Genomic DNA, 15,365 nt, shown 5'->3' with positions numbered 1-15,365 from the left:
TTAATACAACTTGCATCGTTGAACGTGGTGGATATTTTCAATATTTAATACATCTTTTTTGTCCTCTAATCTCAATGCAATTTTTTGGCAAATATGACGTATAGTTATAGAATAGTTTGCGAGACTTTCTGATAACTCTTTGGTAAAGAGGTTACTTAACATTGTGATCTCCATATTGACTAGGGTTTGGAGGAAGAAATCCTGCACAGTTACGTACCTTCAATTGGCGATTCTAAAGTGCAGTGACCACTAGCTGTTACAAAATCAAAATGTAATCATATAAAAGGTTTTATGTAAGTTAATTTTCGATCTTTGAATGTAAACCTTTTTAATTTGAACAAACATTATACCTAAATAATTCCCTAAACTTTAAATGATTTGATTTCGTTATTAAGTGCATTCTTTTCTCTGTGAAATGCCTAATAATCTCGCTACATCCATCTGTCTGTCTCTCTGACTGTACGCATGAACAATCTCTTGAAAATATTGCTGGATTTTCATTAAATTTGATATTGCCGAGTTATACTAAAGTGTGTCAGCGTATTCTATTTACAGTCAGTATTGGACAACGGAACGGGAAGTTTACATGAAATACATCCAAGCGAGCGTTTCTACGCTCCGAAGTGACTGAGTGGGAAATTTCCCGGCTATTCAGGAAGGTCTGAAGTAAAATTCTGGCGAACGCGTCGGAATTGTTAGGTTATGCGCACACTTCTTAACTTTTCTATTTATGAACACTTACATAAAAAATAACATGCCTGATGTCTGGGGCTGATTTGCATCAGTTTATTTGTTGTATATAACGGCCTTTATGTATAAGCCGTATGCTTCAGTGAAACCGAAAATCTTGACTAATTCACGTATGAAATTTTATTATTTGATTTATATGCTGTTTTAAATAGCCTCTGTAGATATTTTTTTACAAAGAAAAGACTGAAGTGTCGTTCTCTGAAGCTACCTTTTGAAAGTCGAAGGATTCTGTGTCACATGCATTTTGAAGTCTTGAGTATCTTAGCATGTAGCACGCTCTGAAGAATCTCAAGTGGCGTAGCGATATTTTTACAAAGTTAGAACACGTCTCCCACATGTGTATGCTTCATGAATGCTCAAGTCGAAACATTTTTTCTTGCGTGACAGATTATCTCATGTTTTGAGGTAGTCATTTTACTGGCCTAGTAACTGCGTATGGCACATTTGATTTAGACATAGGTCATAGGTTCTGTATTGTTATTAGTCTAGAAATAAATATAAATGAAGTTAATATACCTGCATATCATGAAGTCAGAATTAAAAACAATAATGACAAAATAAACCTAAATGGAGTAGGAGTACATATGTAGGATTTGAGGTTTTCATGGCGGTGGGTTTGAAGATGGCTGTGTTCTCGGTTGTTACGCCGTGTAGTCTGGTAGAATTATGCCGACGTTTCAGAGGACCTTGCTGCCTCCATCATCAGCGCGATGATAGAGACAGCATTGACCTCTGAAACGTCAGTAAACTCCTACCACACTACACGGCGTAACAACCCAGAAGGCAGCCATCTTCAACTGAATAATTATAATTGTAATTTATAATTGTGCTCTTCAATAAATGTTATTAGTCTGATGAAGAGTTATGAGAATGGCTGTGTATGTAGTGTATATTGGAAACATTAAGAATGCATACAAAGTTTTAGTTAGGAAGTCAGAAAGGAAAAGACCACTTAGGAGACTTAGGTGTAAAGAGAAGAAGATAATATTTAGGTGGATCTTAAACATATGCTATGAGGATGTAGACTGGACTAATATGGTTTATTATAGACTGAAATGGCGGGCTGTTGTGAACTCTGTAATTATAATATGGGTTACTTAAAAAGAAGAGACTTTATTGACTAGTTGAACAAGCATTGGCTTATTAAGAAATCATTTTTTTGTTCATTGGAATTACTTAATCGAAATGTTTTTAAAATATTTTGTAAAATAATGTGTCCGAAAATGACAATGCAGACTTAAATTATGAAATTTTTATGGACCTATCTTTTAACAGAACTGATAGGGCTCGGTTTCATGTTAAGTAGTGGTTGTATTAAAACGATTACAAAACAGAGTACAAACAATTTCTTACGTTGTAGCTACCAGCATCAAGCAAGACGTTAAAAATGCACTGAAGCATATTTCAATATTTTGAACATTGTTCCGTATTATTGTATAACTCGAGCTTAAAATTAAACCTAAGACCCGGAAGGATATGATGAAATTGGAAACTGATCGTGAATATTGAAGAGGAAAGTAATTGGAAGGAGACGTTAGCGACATATTTGAATGAACAATCCCAAAATTTGCCTGTGTTTTTATTTATTTATAGTCTAATTAACGTCGCTCTCATTATCCCTAACTGTAGGCTTTTTACCGATGAATGATAGGTTGATAGTTAATAGTGAATTTGAAAGGATATGTAAGAGGCGGTCCTGAGCTAGTTAATGGTACTATCCTGGAATTCGGACGAGAAACTGCAGTCAGGATAGCTTGTGTCCGGGACAAGATTTGAACCCGGGATCTTCCAAATACTCTCTGAATACACAGTTTAATCTGTAGCGTAATTATTCTAGAACTAAATTATAGTAAACTTTTTCTGATATAATTTGCCTTTATCTTGAACATTATGAAACAATTATTGAAAGCTGATTCTTCTAAATGAAGTTCAAGTAATATGACCCTTTTAGACGGTCTGTGAATTAAATTAAGCTATCCTGCTAAAGTTCTTTTGTCATGTAATCATATTTCTCCGAACAAATATCAATTTACTCCTGTAATCTAGTTTTATTTTGTTTTTATCACCATTTGAAATACTTAATTCAGAATTATATTTGGCGGTGGGTAGGCACTGCCAGGAAGTATATACACGCCAAAATTATATTATGTACACGGTCACTTGTATCCTTGCCAGTTTTTCAGCCCCTTATTTTTAGTACTTTAATCACCGATTCGAGTTAAATTTTCAGTAAATTCGTTACGCCTACACCGATAAAGAAAGCTGCAGAAACGTGTCTTGGCTCTGAACACCATTGCGTCACTGAACATTACTCAGAAAATTTGTAGCTGGTCACTGCATGCCCAATTGCATATCCGCTGCTTGACGTTTTCAGACCCAGCGATTGCAAGCTCTGGCGACGAATCCAAGAAACAGAGGCTCCTCTTGATTCAGTACGATACAATAACGTGTAGGGTAGTATCAACAGAATTATCTGAAGCAGACATTCAATTAGTACCCCTCCCACTTCTAAACCAATATTTGCTACGCCAACAGTGGCCAGGAGCATTCCTAATACGGGAAGATCCGGGTTCAGTATTCTGGACGGCAACTTGTCTGTTTGTTTGTCTGTACATGTGTTTACACGGTAAATGGCCCACTCGCTAATACGATCACCAGCTAATGAAACTATGTGAATTAAACATAAGACTTTTGGAAAGATCATAGGGTGCATGACCCTCTGCTGTAGCAAGAAAAGTATTACATAACTTCATTAGCTAATAGTCTTAGACTAATTAACTCAGTGGCTAATCAAGTAATTAAACGGCAAATTAAATGATCGTTAAATCTCTTGATGAATTAAGTGACTAATTGATTATGGACTGACTTGTAAATTAACTCTCTGAGTAACATATTTATTGACCGACTAATAATCAAGCTATCATCTTCATCAAGCAATGATCTCTTAACATTTCGGGTCCAAAAACTTTTCTGAATAAAACTGTACAAAACAATTGGTAATTTTATTTAATCTTTTTGTCTTTACTGTTTGTACCAATAGGTGTATCGGCCTCAAAATCCTGTCCGCTATTTGTCCTTAAATTGTCTCTGAGTCCTCGACCCTTGTGTTTTAAATTTTATTTTCAGGTCACCTTCTTTACCCTGTCTGTCTATGGTTTCACCATTTCTCCGTGTGTGCGGTAATATCTTGAGCGCATTATCTTCATCTTGCAGTCAAGGAATTGAGTCACCTGGCACACTGACTTTACTTATACATTTAAACATTGAGATAAGTGACTTCTGTTGTGTCTAGTTAGGTTACGTCTTTTATTAGTTAAAGGGCTAAATTATTTCTTGAGTGTATGTCTTTTGAGTACTGACCTAAGATAAAAGTTATGAATGGAAGTGATTTGTACGGATTTGATACTTAAATACTTAAGCCAGTGCCAAGGGCCCTGTTGAATCACTAGATAACCCCCCCCCCTCCCCGTATTTCTCTTGTGCCCTTCCTATGCAGCTGGCAGTGGTCATGCGTGTAGAATGTTAAATGAACGTGAATGTGTCCTTCTTCTTACGGGTGTAAACTGAAACTGTAAGCTACCATGGAAATAAAGAATCAAAAGACGAAAATTTAATTTTTATATCAGATTCAATACACAGATGGTTAATAGCAGTATCAAATGTGGTCTGGCAAGAAGTGCGTCTCCCAGACCACTAAATTTAGAGGAATTTCAAAGAAACGTTTTACTGTATAATACCTGCAGTTTTTCATAGTATATAATCAAAATTATTTAGCGTTGTGTTGCGATAACATTTAATTTCCGCAAGACCTGAATTCTAGACCATGAATCACTATTCGTCAACCCTTTGCGGTCCTATGTCGGACTGAGTCCGCCACGTATTTTACGAATTTTTTACGTGATCTGTAGTCAAACTGAGGCTGGTCTTCTTCTTTGCAGTAGTTCTATCCTAGTTTTCCTGGTAAGATTTTTTGTACCTTATAATAGTGAAAGGAGATAGGAGAGAAAAGTCGTATACTGACACGTGTCCAAGGAAGACAGGATTGCACTCCAAGTGTTTTGCCATACATCATATAGTGAAGGAATATCATCGTGTGTGTGTAGCTGTCATATTTACTTAGAATAGAAGTGTTTTATATCTGATAAAGTTATAAAACAAATATCCCATCTTCCTAGTAGGAAATTATATTTTTTAATTATTTTTTTGTCCATAGCGCAATTCACCACCTACACATGCACATTCATTCGTCTTCTTATCAAATATTCTTTATGTATAGCGACTTCATCTTTTACAATTCGCGTTCTGATTCACTTTTATGGTGTTGAACTTGGTCTTGATCTATCGAAAACAATCAGCCCGAAAGGAAGCATAGCTCTAAGAATATGAAATCCAATGCTTATACATCGTGTATCTGCATGCAATAAAATATGTTTAGACGTCACCAAAGCCATATCTACCGAATTGGTCTTGCTTTATTCTCTACCGAAGATAATACTCATGTCAGTTTAAGGTCACGGACGGGTCAGCTTAATGTCAAGTGCACGATCAGTCAGAGGGTTTGCCGGACAGAGGCCTTCTAATTTTCAAAGTCATTCGAAAGTCAGTTCTTCAAAAGCTACACTGAAGTCTGTTTTAGGTCACGTACAGGTCAGCTTTATGTCGTAGTCAAAGCTTTAACAGTCCTTGGATTTTGTGAATAGAAGCTTGTTAAAATCTCAAAGTCATTCGAAAGTCAGTTTTTTCAAACGCATATATCTGCCGATCTGCAGACAACTGTGCGGCAATACTCATGCCAGTTTGAGGTCACCGACAGGGCAACGTCATGTCATGATCACGTCAATATCAGTCCGTGGGTTATCCGAATAGAGGCCTTTTTAATTTTCAAGGACATTCGAAGGTCATTCTTTCAAACGCATATTTCTGCCGATCTGCGGGAAACTGAGTGACAATGCTTATGTCCGTTTAAGGTCACTCCACGGCCACGCTTTACCCCGGGAAAGAACCCCGGTGCCCATTGCACAGGAGGCTGGGTGGGCCCCAGAGCCGGTCTGGAACAAGATGAAAGAATAATATTACCACTGTCGGGGATCGATTCCCGGTTGTTCAGTCCGTAGCAGTCAATATAGTAACTTACTATATTGACTAACCTCCTCAAAAGTTGCGGCGTTAAAGTGTTAAAGATCTGAAAAAAGTGCCCTTCTGTATTTCGAAGCAAAGTGAGACAACTTGGGGTGTACATGGCGCTGTAACACGGTGCAGGTATAAATGTCATGACGCATGATTTCTTTTCGTTGCAGTTTAACTTCGTGGGGAAGCTGCTGGGGCCCAAAGGCAACTCCCTCAAGAGACTGCAAGAGGACACCATGACAAAGATGGCGATTCTGGGCAGGGGCTCTATGAGGGACAAGCACAAGGTGAGGGACAGCTACGCCCATAAGTCCAGGTCATCTCCTACTTTATAAAATTATAAAAGTTAAAGTTGCCGCCGTGATTAAATGTTACGCCATAAAGACAAAGTGTACAATTATCGCTCCCTACAATCTTAACATCGATACTAAATTAAAATTAATGGGAGTATCAAGCTCCGACCGCTTTACTCCCGATATCAGAAGGAAGACAGACTGGGTGAAGCCGAGAGCTAGTCTAGAGGCCCTGGCGAACAGACGTGGCCTTTCTGCGGTTGTTTATTGAACACAGCAGTCCGTTGTCGGTCTCTTTACTTTTGAGCTGTCGCGATACGTTCTCTTACTCCATTAACTATTTGCCTTTAGTATTGTTACTCGCCAAATCTAAATATATAATAAAATAAAGAGCGTAAATATTTTATTCATTAATAAGATTTTATGTATAAGTTTTTCGTACGACGGGTGGTTTTTAAAGAATAATTGTATAATTTTTTATAGATTTCAGGTTCTCACGACGGTTAATGTGAATATGATAGCCTTGTAGCTTTGTAAAGTTCACCGACGTTTCAGAGGTGCGAATTGGTTCCATTATGAGGGAACTTATCCCCCTGATAATAGAGGCAGTACGCATCTCTCAAACGTCTGTAAATTTGTACAAGACTACAGGATGCAATGTCCGAGAAGACTGTCTTCGTCATGACATCTTTATGAGGCAAATGTAAACTCGAACTCATATTTGGCTTACACGGAATAAAATTAATCATTTCCATATAGGAGAACCGTTGGTAGAACGGGGTATCGGCTTTGTTTCGTCAGCAATACTTTGCGATATATCGGGACCGGGTGAAATACCATTAGCATACAGCTCAGGGTCATGTAATGTCAGTCAGCGCCATTTTGTGGTTACAGTTTCTGAAATAATCACCCATGCTAGATTTTGCTCCTACATTTTTCTCAACTTCCAGTGAAGGTAAGACCTATTCATTATTCATATCAACTTTATTAAATAATGCTTGTTACAAGGTGTTTTCTTGAAAGTCTTAAACAGGATATTTTTATTTATTTTCATGATGTCATTTTTGGTGGGACAATCCTAATTTGAAAGAGTATACTCTGGGCAGAATGGGGTACCCAGTCGAGAAGAGGATCAAGATGATGAGTGCCTGTATTGTGACGATGTCTATTCGCAGTCAATTGAAGGGTGTATCCGGTGTTCGTCTTGCTTGAAATGGGTTCATAATCCATGTGCAGGTGTTGATAGTTACGATGATGAAAAGGTGCACATGTGTGCCGTCTGTGTTAGACCTAAGTAGATTTCAAATTTGTAAATTTTCGACATTTTACGCTGTATACTAAATCATTTTTATATCGTACGTCATAATTATTAGATAATCTGTGTATTCTTACAACTTTCTGAAACATATATCAACCATACCCCGTTTTGCCCCGGGCACGGGGCAAAATGGTATAAATTACATTTTTGTAAAGAAATTTATGTTTAAATAAACTGTAACTCTTAGAACTAACGTAATAAGTAATAAATATCAAATAGACAATAAATCCACACGAGGTTCCTCCATGTGTTTGTCTTTGTTATTGTCCCTTCCACATGCCTCCAAAGATTAAGTTCTCCGTTCTGCCCTGGTCTCCCCTACTTTTAACATAAACTTAATATGAGCACAGTAAAAATGGATAGGTTCTGCTCTATAGTTTTGCTTGAAACTTTCTACATTTGAACGTCTAACGAACGTCGCGTGCAAATTAAATCCACCCAAAAGCTTTCAATGATGTAGGTGACATCGCTATTATGCGTTTATTTTATGCACTGGTTTTAAAGGAGGCACCATTAGGTTCAACAATGAGATCTGTGTTCCAGGAAGAAGAACTTCGCACCTCCGCCGACCCCAAGTACGCGCATTTTAACGACGACCTGCACGTGGAGATCACGGCCTTTGCTCCCCCCGCAGAGGCCCACGCCAGGATCGCGTACGCTCTGGCCGAAGTGCGCAAGTTCCTCGTGCCGGTATGTTACCCGCATGACTTGTCTTCAGAGGTTGAATAGTGTTTGACGATACAGGAAGATAAAAACAGATGGAGAAGCGTGGTTTTTGAACAGAGGCAATTGAGGTCCGTCTGAAGGCCACTCGCCTGGAGGGACTAAAATCTTTCAAAATATTTTGTCGTGGCCATGCAGTGAATTACGCTCTGTTGTCTATACTTTCGTACGTTTGTGCGTGTCCTCTACATTACACAACAATTTTATTTACAAACTACAAGCAGTTGCAAATCTTAATGGTTTCTAAGCATATAATTCATGCCCTGTACTAATTTATTCAGCGATGAGAACTTATTTGAAACAGATGATAATATTTAATTTGTTTGTTCATAGTGTAAGACTAACCAAAGTAAACTCGTCCGACAACATTTACTATAGACGCTAATATCAGTTGTTAACAAAATCTCTGAACTATTGTATTCATATGCATGAACACAATTTCTCTTATTATGCATTCATTCTATGGATTGTTTTGCAAAGACACGTTAAATAAACTTTAAAAACTTGCTTACTTTCCCGCCATGATTTTGTCTCAGTTGCCTCGTTTCCGAAGGCTGAGTTTGATCGTTTTGGTACAACAGACTTAATGAGACTCATGCTACCCACATCGCCACTTTAACCCTTATCATGCTCTAGACAAAATGTATGTCTAAATTGGTGGCTTTTTCTGCTATAAATAACTTTTATGTTCGGTAATATAAAAGAAATCCTGACTTCTCTTAATAAATATTGCTGTCTTCTGGGTTATTGCGGCGTGTAGTCTGATAGATTTCCACCAAAGTTTCAGAGATCATGCTGCCTCCGTCATCAGGGCGATGAATTTATCGCCTTGATGACGCAATAACCCAGAAGATAGCAATCTTCATACTTACCGCTGCGAAAACATCAAATTCTACATTCTCTTAAACATTTAAAGCAAAAATGTATAACGTTTAGTCATTGTAAATTATGTTACCACAGAAATATTCTTTTTATAAATTAAATTTAGCTCAGGATGGTCTAATAAATTTAATTCCGTGTTACAGGATTACAACGACGAGATACGACAAGAACAGATGCGGGAGATGCAGCTTCTGAACACAGCAGTGCTGGGCCTTTCCTCTCCTGCAGCGGACCTCGTGGACACTTCTTCTCCCACTGCCCAGAGTCCCACCACCTCCCCACCTCCTACATCCACCAGCAAGACCAACAGTACTGGCAGCAATCAAAATGGCCGACACATGCAAGCTATACCGTACACTCAACAAAATGGCCGGAATTATCTGTTCGGTCAACAGTTACTCCTACATCCCGCATTCCGTGGATTATCAGCTCGGACTCAACTTCCCGGAGTGACGTCAGGTAAATTAAAAGTTACGTCGGGGTATTGCGTTGTATATACTCGTTAGTCTCATGGCACAGAACATCAATTGCATAGTTTTCAATGCAGCGGCCACATCCATGGAATCTGCCCAGTGTTATCTTCATAAAGAGCAGACAGAGCTCGTTATTTACCTTGATTAAACTTTTAACTCTTCCCGCGCCACACTCGAGATATCTCGCTTAAAGCACTGACCGCTCTCGTCTGGATGCATGAATGTTTCAAAAGATCAGTGAAACAATTCTCTCTACCCAACTCAGTAAATTAAGTTAACTTTATGTGGTTCCTCAGCAGTAGAAATTGTTGACATGGAAATACTCTTGAACAAACAGAACATTATTTTTAATGAGAAAGCGTGGGAAGGGTTGTTATATAACTACAGTGAATTTCTAAATTTAAAAACAGCTCAGTAAACCTGAATAAGCTCTAAATGTGTTCTTTGCGTTATTTGATTTCCTCACTCATTTTCGTGTTCATCTTTTACGGATACAAAACATTTATTCGTTTCTTCTCCTTTCCACGGTCGTATTGGCAAGCTGTTCCTACCGAATTTGACTAAAACCGGAGAACAGTTATGTATAAAATTCATATTTGCTATTTAAACTGAGAACGGACTGAAATAGGACACTCAAATTTCGGAAAAAGTGTTTCTTCCTTGAAACTCTGAAACTGGTATACAGTCGAAACAAGTCTGCTGGTAATTTAAAGTACACAAACTAGTTCACGATCAGCTGACATTTGTAACAAAGCGTGTTAAACTCAGAATGCCACTTAACACAACCACCAGTCAGTGCCATAATGCCGCGTAAACCGTATTGTACGTGCACTGCGTTATTCGACTTGTTTCCCGCCTATTGTTCTAATACGAGAACTGCTCCAGGAATTTAATCGGCTGGTAGCGAATGCCGTGTGGGTATTTATGGGTACCTGGGCATAGTGAATTGTGTCTACCACCAAAACAACGAGTCAGTTTGCAAGTTTGAATGGCTTCAACTCCAAAGTTGGCGAGTTTCTGTTTGTATTTTACCTTTCTTGCCTGCGTGGTAATGGAAGAATTTTAGCAAGATTTTTAAGAGAAACGGAGATAGAATTCCTTACGTCGTCACTCTTGGCACTGTACGGAAGAAATAAGTCGTTTGCCCTAAGATCCACGGGTTTCCCCAGACACTGTTAATCAGTATCTCAATATTGAATGCCAAAAATACCTTTTTCGTTACAGTTTTCCACTCTGGTGGCGGAGGTTCGATACTGAATCGGTTGCGACCGCACTACCATCTAGCGGCACCATCAGGAATTAGTACATCAAACAATCGCCTTTCGCCTGGCGCTGTCATATCACCAACAAAACACCAACGCAACAATATCCTTTCAATTCTCGCTGGTGGACCGCGGTCTGTGATTGGTGGAGGTCTGACGACAGTGGACTCTGTGCCGTCTGGTGGTGGGAATGAGCAGCTCTTGGCGACCATGTGTGGTGCGTCTGATGACGTGATGGTTGCTGCTGGCGAGGAAGACGACATGGCGTCTGCCGTGTATGGGTTGTATGACGCGGCCGCAGCGGTAGCTTCTGGTACAGGGTGAGTTATAATATCGTGATTTTATTTCTTAAGTACAGTACAGTTATTTTATGGAGAATGCTGTGTTTTGGCTGTACAGGAAGAAAGGCCGAGTCCACAACCAGAAATTTATCGCTTAGAGGTGTTTAATTAAGTGGTCTTTGCGTACGACACAGGGGAGTTTAATTCATGTTGAAGGAATCCTACCAAAAGTTTAATAAACTAGTTCATAGTTCTTAAAGCTGTCACGGATTAGACGTTCTGGTCTGGTCAGTTAAGAAAGAATTTTGAAGATATTTGTTACGACTCGCTGAATGGGAGATCGAGACGTCACAAGGTAGTATTCAGTTTAAAAAGTTAATTCTGACTGGAGCAGACCCATACGTCATAATTTGTGATTTTTTAAGAGGAATAAGTAGAAATATTTTATTCTGGCTATTTTTTGTGAATCCGAAAGGAAACTTTGTGTACCACAAAAACGGAGGATATTTTATACCTGCGTTTTAAGAAAAAATCTTCTTCAGTGGTGTGATTTAGTAATTTAGTAATAAGTCGGATTTTGACTTATTACCGCTTTTTAATCGTGTGGTGGAACTTTAATGCGAAACTTGGTCTAGACGTCGTATCGTGAGGAAATTGAATATTATTGAACTATCCCAACAATCGATCCACGTTACTAAGGTGTTTGGGTAATAGTAATATTAATGTTGTTTCGCTGTTGTGTTCTATAGTAAAGCACTTCTTTAATATTCCTCCAATTCTACTTTGGCGATGACATTACTAGTCAGAAGTGAGCATTCGCCACTGATTGTAGCCCTTAAGGTACAATTTGGCTGCACGCGACAGAGACAAGCGACCGAGGCAGGCGACAGAATTGCGAGACCGAGACTGGTCGCTTCCTGTCTGCTCTCGTATGAAGTACAATTACGAGCGCGAGACAAAGACAGGCGACAGAGACAAAGCACAGGAGACCGCTCTCGGACCAGTAGTGTCTCGCGACAGGCTCAGGCGGCACGTGTGTTGTTGAGTAAAATAATGGTAGAAATTCAATTTACTGGTTACCAAGATGAGCAATTGGTAGAATTAGTAGCAGAAAACCGACCACTGACCACCGACAGAAAGATCCTTCTTCACGTCTGGATTTGAATATTGAACTCATAGGTTTTCTTTGTTTCTTTCGCAACAAATAACACAGCAACACGTCTTCTTCTTCGATTAACCTTTTTAGAAGCATTTTTGTACTCATTTTTCACAGAATATGTGCACGTATGTCTCAACAAAACAAAGAAAACAAACACTTTGCCGCATGTCTCGGTCGTCACCTCAGAATTGTGTGGCGACAAGCTGCGATGTGTCCGTCTCCCGTCTCTGTCGCCTGCCTCGGTCGCTTGTCTCTATCGCGTGCAGCCAAATTGTACCTTTACATTCTCTCACAATCTGCTGTGCCAGACTCAACCTCAAAGGACCACGTCACGTCATAGTTTTCAAGTTGTGTCACGTAGTGATTACACTGAATGTTACAGGCGCGTTCATTCTGCAACACGCATTACACTACGTGACTTGGAATGGAAGTGGAGAGCCATTGAAATAGGTACATAATAGTAACTGCATACGCTCGAAACATGTGCAAATATGAGAAAACGTAAGGCATCTTTCACATTATATTTTTCTTTATAAGCTGAACTGAAATCCACGTTAAATTCAACGAATCAAACACGTGTGATGTAGTCCGCGTGAAGCCCTAAGATCGATGTGTTTACGTTTATGTGCGAAGTTTTTATATTATGCATTTGTTTTTAAAGCGTAGATAAAGGTTGGTTTCAGCTTCATGTAAAGTTGTGTTTATGTTAAACAGATGTAGACAAAAACAAAATTTTCCTAACGACTTCAGTTTGCAAACCATCACTGCCAATATTTTTCTAAGCTTCTTTATTAGTTAAGATGGTAAAACATGCAGGTTGATAAACTATTTACGGATACGACTATCTTAATATGTATTTAGTTTATGAAATTCTTTTGAAAAATTCATGAAAAGGCAAAAACATTAGTTTTATTCATCTACAATTTAGCATAAGCCGTGTTGGCGACATTTCCTTGTATGCCCGGATGCTTTTTGAAATTGTAGACCTATTTGTTTCGAGCGAGATTGTTCAACTACACACAACTGTGGAGCAAAATTAATTTTGAGAAGCTGATAGTCGTTAGCTAAACAATAATTATTTTTCGTATCCAATACACACCATTCAGCATGGTGTGCATTGGTGGTTAGCATGATCCACGACCCATCAGTACATGGGTTCGATCGGGACCGCGACATTTAACGCTCCTGTTGTGACCCCCCTTTTTACGAGATGATGAAAGTGGGGTAATTGTTGGGATGCTACGGAGAAACCGGGGAAACCCCGGAGGAAAACTCCGTGATGCTTGGACCACGGCCTTGCCCAACACAAGTTGTAAATCTGAGCATCGCCGGGAATAGAACCCGGGACCCCAGTATTACAAGCGTTCTAACCGCTAGACAATCGTGGAGGTTAAACAAGAAATTGTCCTAATTTTGTTGAACTTGAGTGCTCATTTCCGTGTTAATAAAAGCCTGCCGCTGGATCTCACCACGTATCACTTTAATGTAACACACCCCTCCACCCCTGCTACCTTTCTGTCCAACATATGTTTCTTTATTTGTTTCCCTAATAATGGAGGATATATTGGCCTACGAAATTTTGGTTGGGATAACGGGAAAACGTCCCTTTCAAAGCGAGAAACAGTTGGAAGAGTAACATTGAAATGAATTTTAGTGAAGCAATGTGCAATGGTCGTAGTTGGATTCGACTGGCTCGTGAGAGTTTTCATTGTCGGGGTTTGGTTTTGGTGGCGTTGAACGATTTTCTTACCAGAAAGAGTTCATTAGATGTGAACCTAAGCTTCAAAGATTGTAATTTCAAAAACTGTGACGTAACTCCCCCGTTTCTCCGCCAGCGTTCAACGTCCCGTTGACGTAAGCCGAGGTTTACGTTGAAACTTAAGTTACGCTTTCCAGCTAATTGAGGCTTACGTAAGCTTTAAGGCTAAATTTCGGACCGGTGTTCATATTGCATTTAAAGCTCTACCCCTAATTGATATTGTATGCAAAGAGGAAAATATAATTTCGGATTAACTGATGACAGACCTTAATCCCGTATTCATGTAGTGCGGCGTGTCAAACACGTGCGTGGCTCGCAGGCCGCGTGCAGCCCTCTTCAATGTTTTTTGCAGCCGAAAGTGTCCAAATTTTAATAAACTTCAAATTAAAAATGTATTTTTGGTTTGACCTTCAAATCAATAGATGTAATAAGTTATGATTTAACCCCCAACTTTATGGACCTTCTTTCGAAGCGACCTAAAATAGGCAATGAGTTTGACATGACATGATGTCTACACATTTATACCCAACCATTTCACGTAGTAAGGGGACGACTCTGGTAAGCAGCACCTGTCATCTGAAAGCTAGGCGCAGTAGCTGAACCATTATAACAAGGAGTGACGGGATGCCTATACCGTACAGCTTCGACCTCCAGGTGAGGCTGGTAACAACTGTACATTGACAATTTTAATTATGTTTATTAATTTGTCTATGTTATTCCCAGTGTTGTATTCGCTGTGTCAAACATAAACCTCAGAGCCTCGCACCGTCTCCATGTTTGTGTTAACTGTCTGACATAGAACTCTTAGGTACAGTGCGTTCATTGATAAAGTTGAAGGCAATTGTCACAAGGTTTTCTATAAATGAGTCCAGTGAAATTAAATCCGTGGCGTAACAGCCCTCTGAGAGCCAAAGCCGACTAACTTGACTGCTGGCCTCACGTTCACATGCCTAAGCAGAGGTGAACGATCATCCAACCAGATACAGGATGACGTGTGGTCAGCACGACGAACCCCCAGCCATTGCTAGCTTTCCTGACCGGATTACGCTACTCATTGTAGCTCCCCAATTTCCTCACGATGCCAGGTTGGCACCGGTCCCATACACTGGTCGAAAGCTCATGAGAAAATTTCTTCTCCCCCGAGACTCGAACCAGTGCGCATTCCGTATCGCCGGTCTGAAGCATGATGCCTCAGACCGCGCGGCTACGGCGCGGGACTAGAATAAGTCCAGTATCTCTCCATTTATTATTATTATTAGTGTTCTGTCTGACGACAGGTCCATATGAACAGGATCCTTCCATCCTTTTCTCGGACTGGGACCTGTTCATATACGTTCT

The 15,365-nt window shown here is 39.5% G+C and overlaps 1 protein-coding gene across 7 annotated transcripts in view; it reads left to right on the top strand.

Annotated features, from left to right (window-relative positions):
* LOC110827939 (uncharacterized) overlaps positions 1-15,365 on the top strand; it is a 343,471-nt gene that overhangs the window by 146,889 nt on the left and 181,217 nt on the right. For all 7 annotated transcript variants that reach the window (XR_015533767.1, XR_015533765.1, XR_015533766.1 and 4 more), the window contains 4 exons: positions 6,048-6,164; positions 8,032-8,178; positions 9,237-9,552; positions 10,791-11,148. Coding sequence is in view for 3 of the 7 variants with exons in the window: in XM_087343438.1 (XP_087199564.1) it covers positions 6,048-6,164; positions 8,032-8,178; positions 9,237-9,552; positions 10,791-11,148 (938 nt within the window). In the remaining 4 variants the exon portion in view is untranslated. The remainder of the gene's footprint in view (positions 1-6,047; positions 6,165-8,031; positions 8,179-9,236; positions 9,553-10,790; positions 11,149-15,365) is intronic.

Source organism: Zootermopsis nevadensis, unplaced genomic scaffold, assembly GCF_977971745.1.
Source record: "Zootermopsis nevadensis isolate Lab colony 2312 unplaced genomic scaffold, Znev_1.0 Znev_ptg000006l, whole genome shotgun sequence".
NCBI lineage: Eukaryota > Metazoa > Arthropoda > Insecta > Blattodea > Termopsidae > Zootermopsis > Zootermopsis nevadensis.
This window is presented reverse-complemented; position numbering and strand designations above follow the sequence as displayed.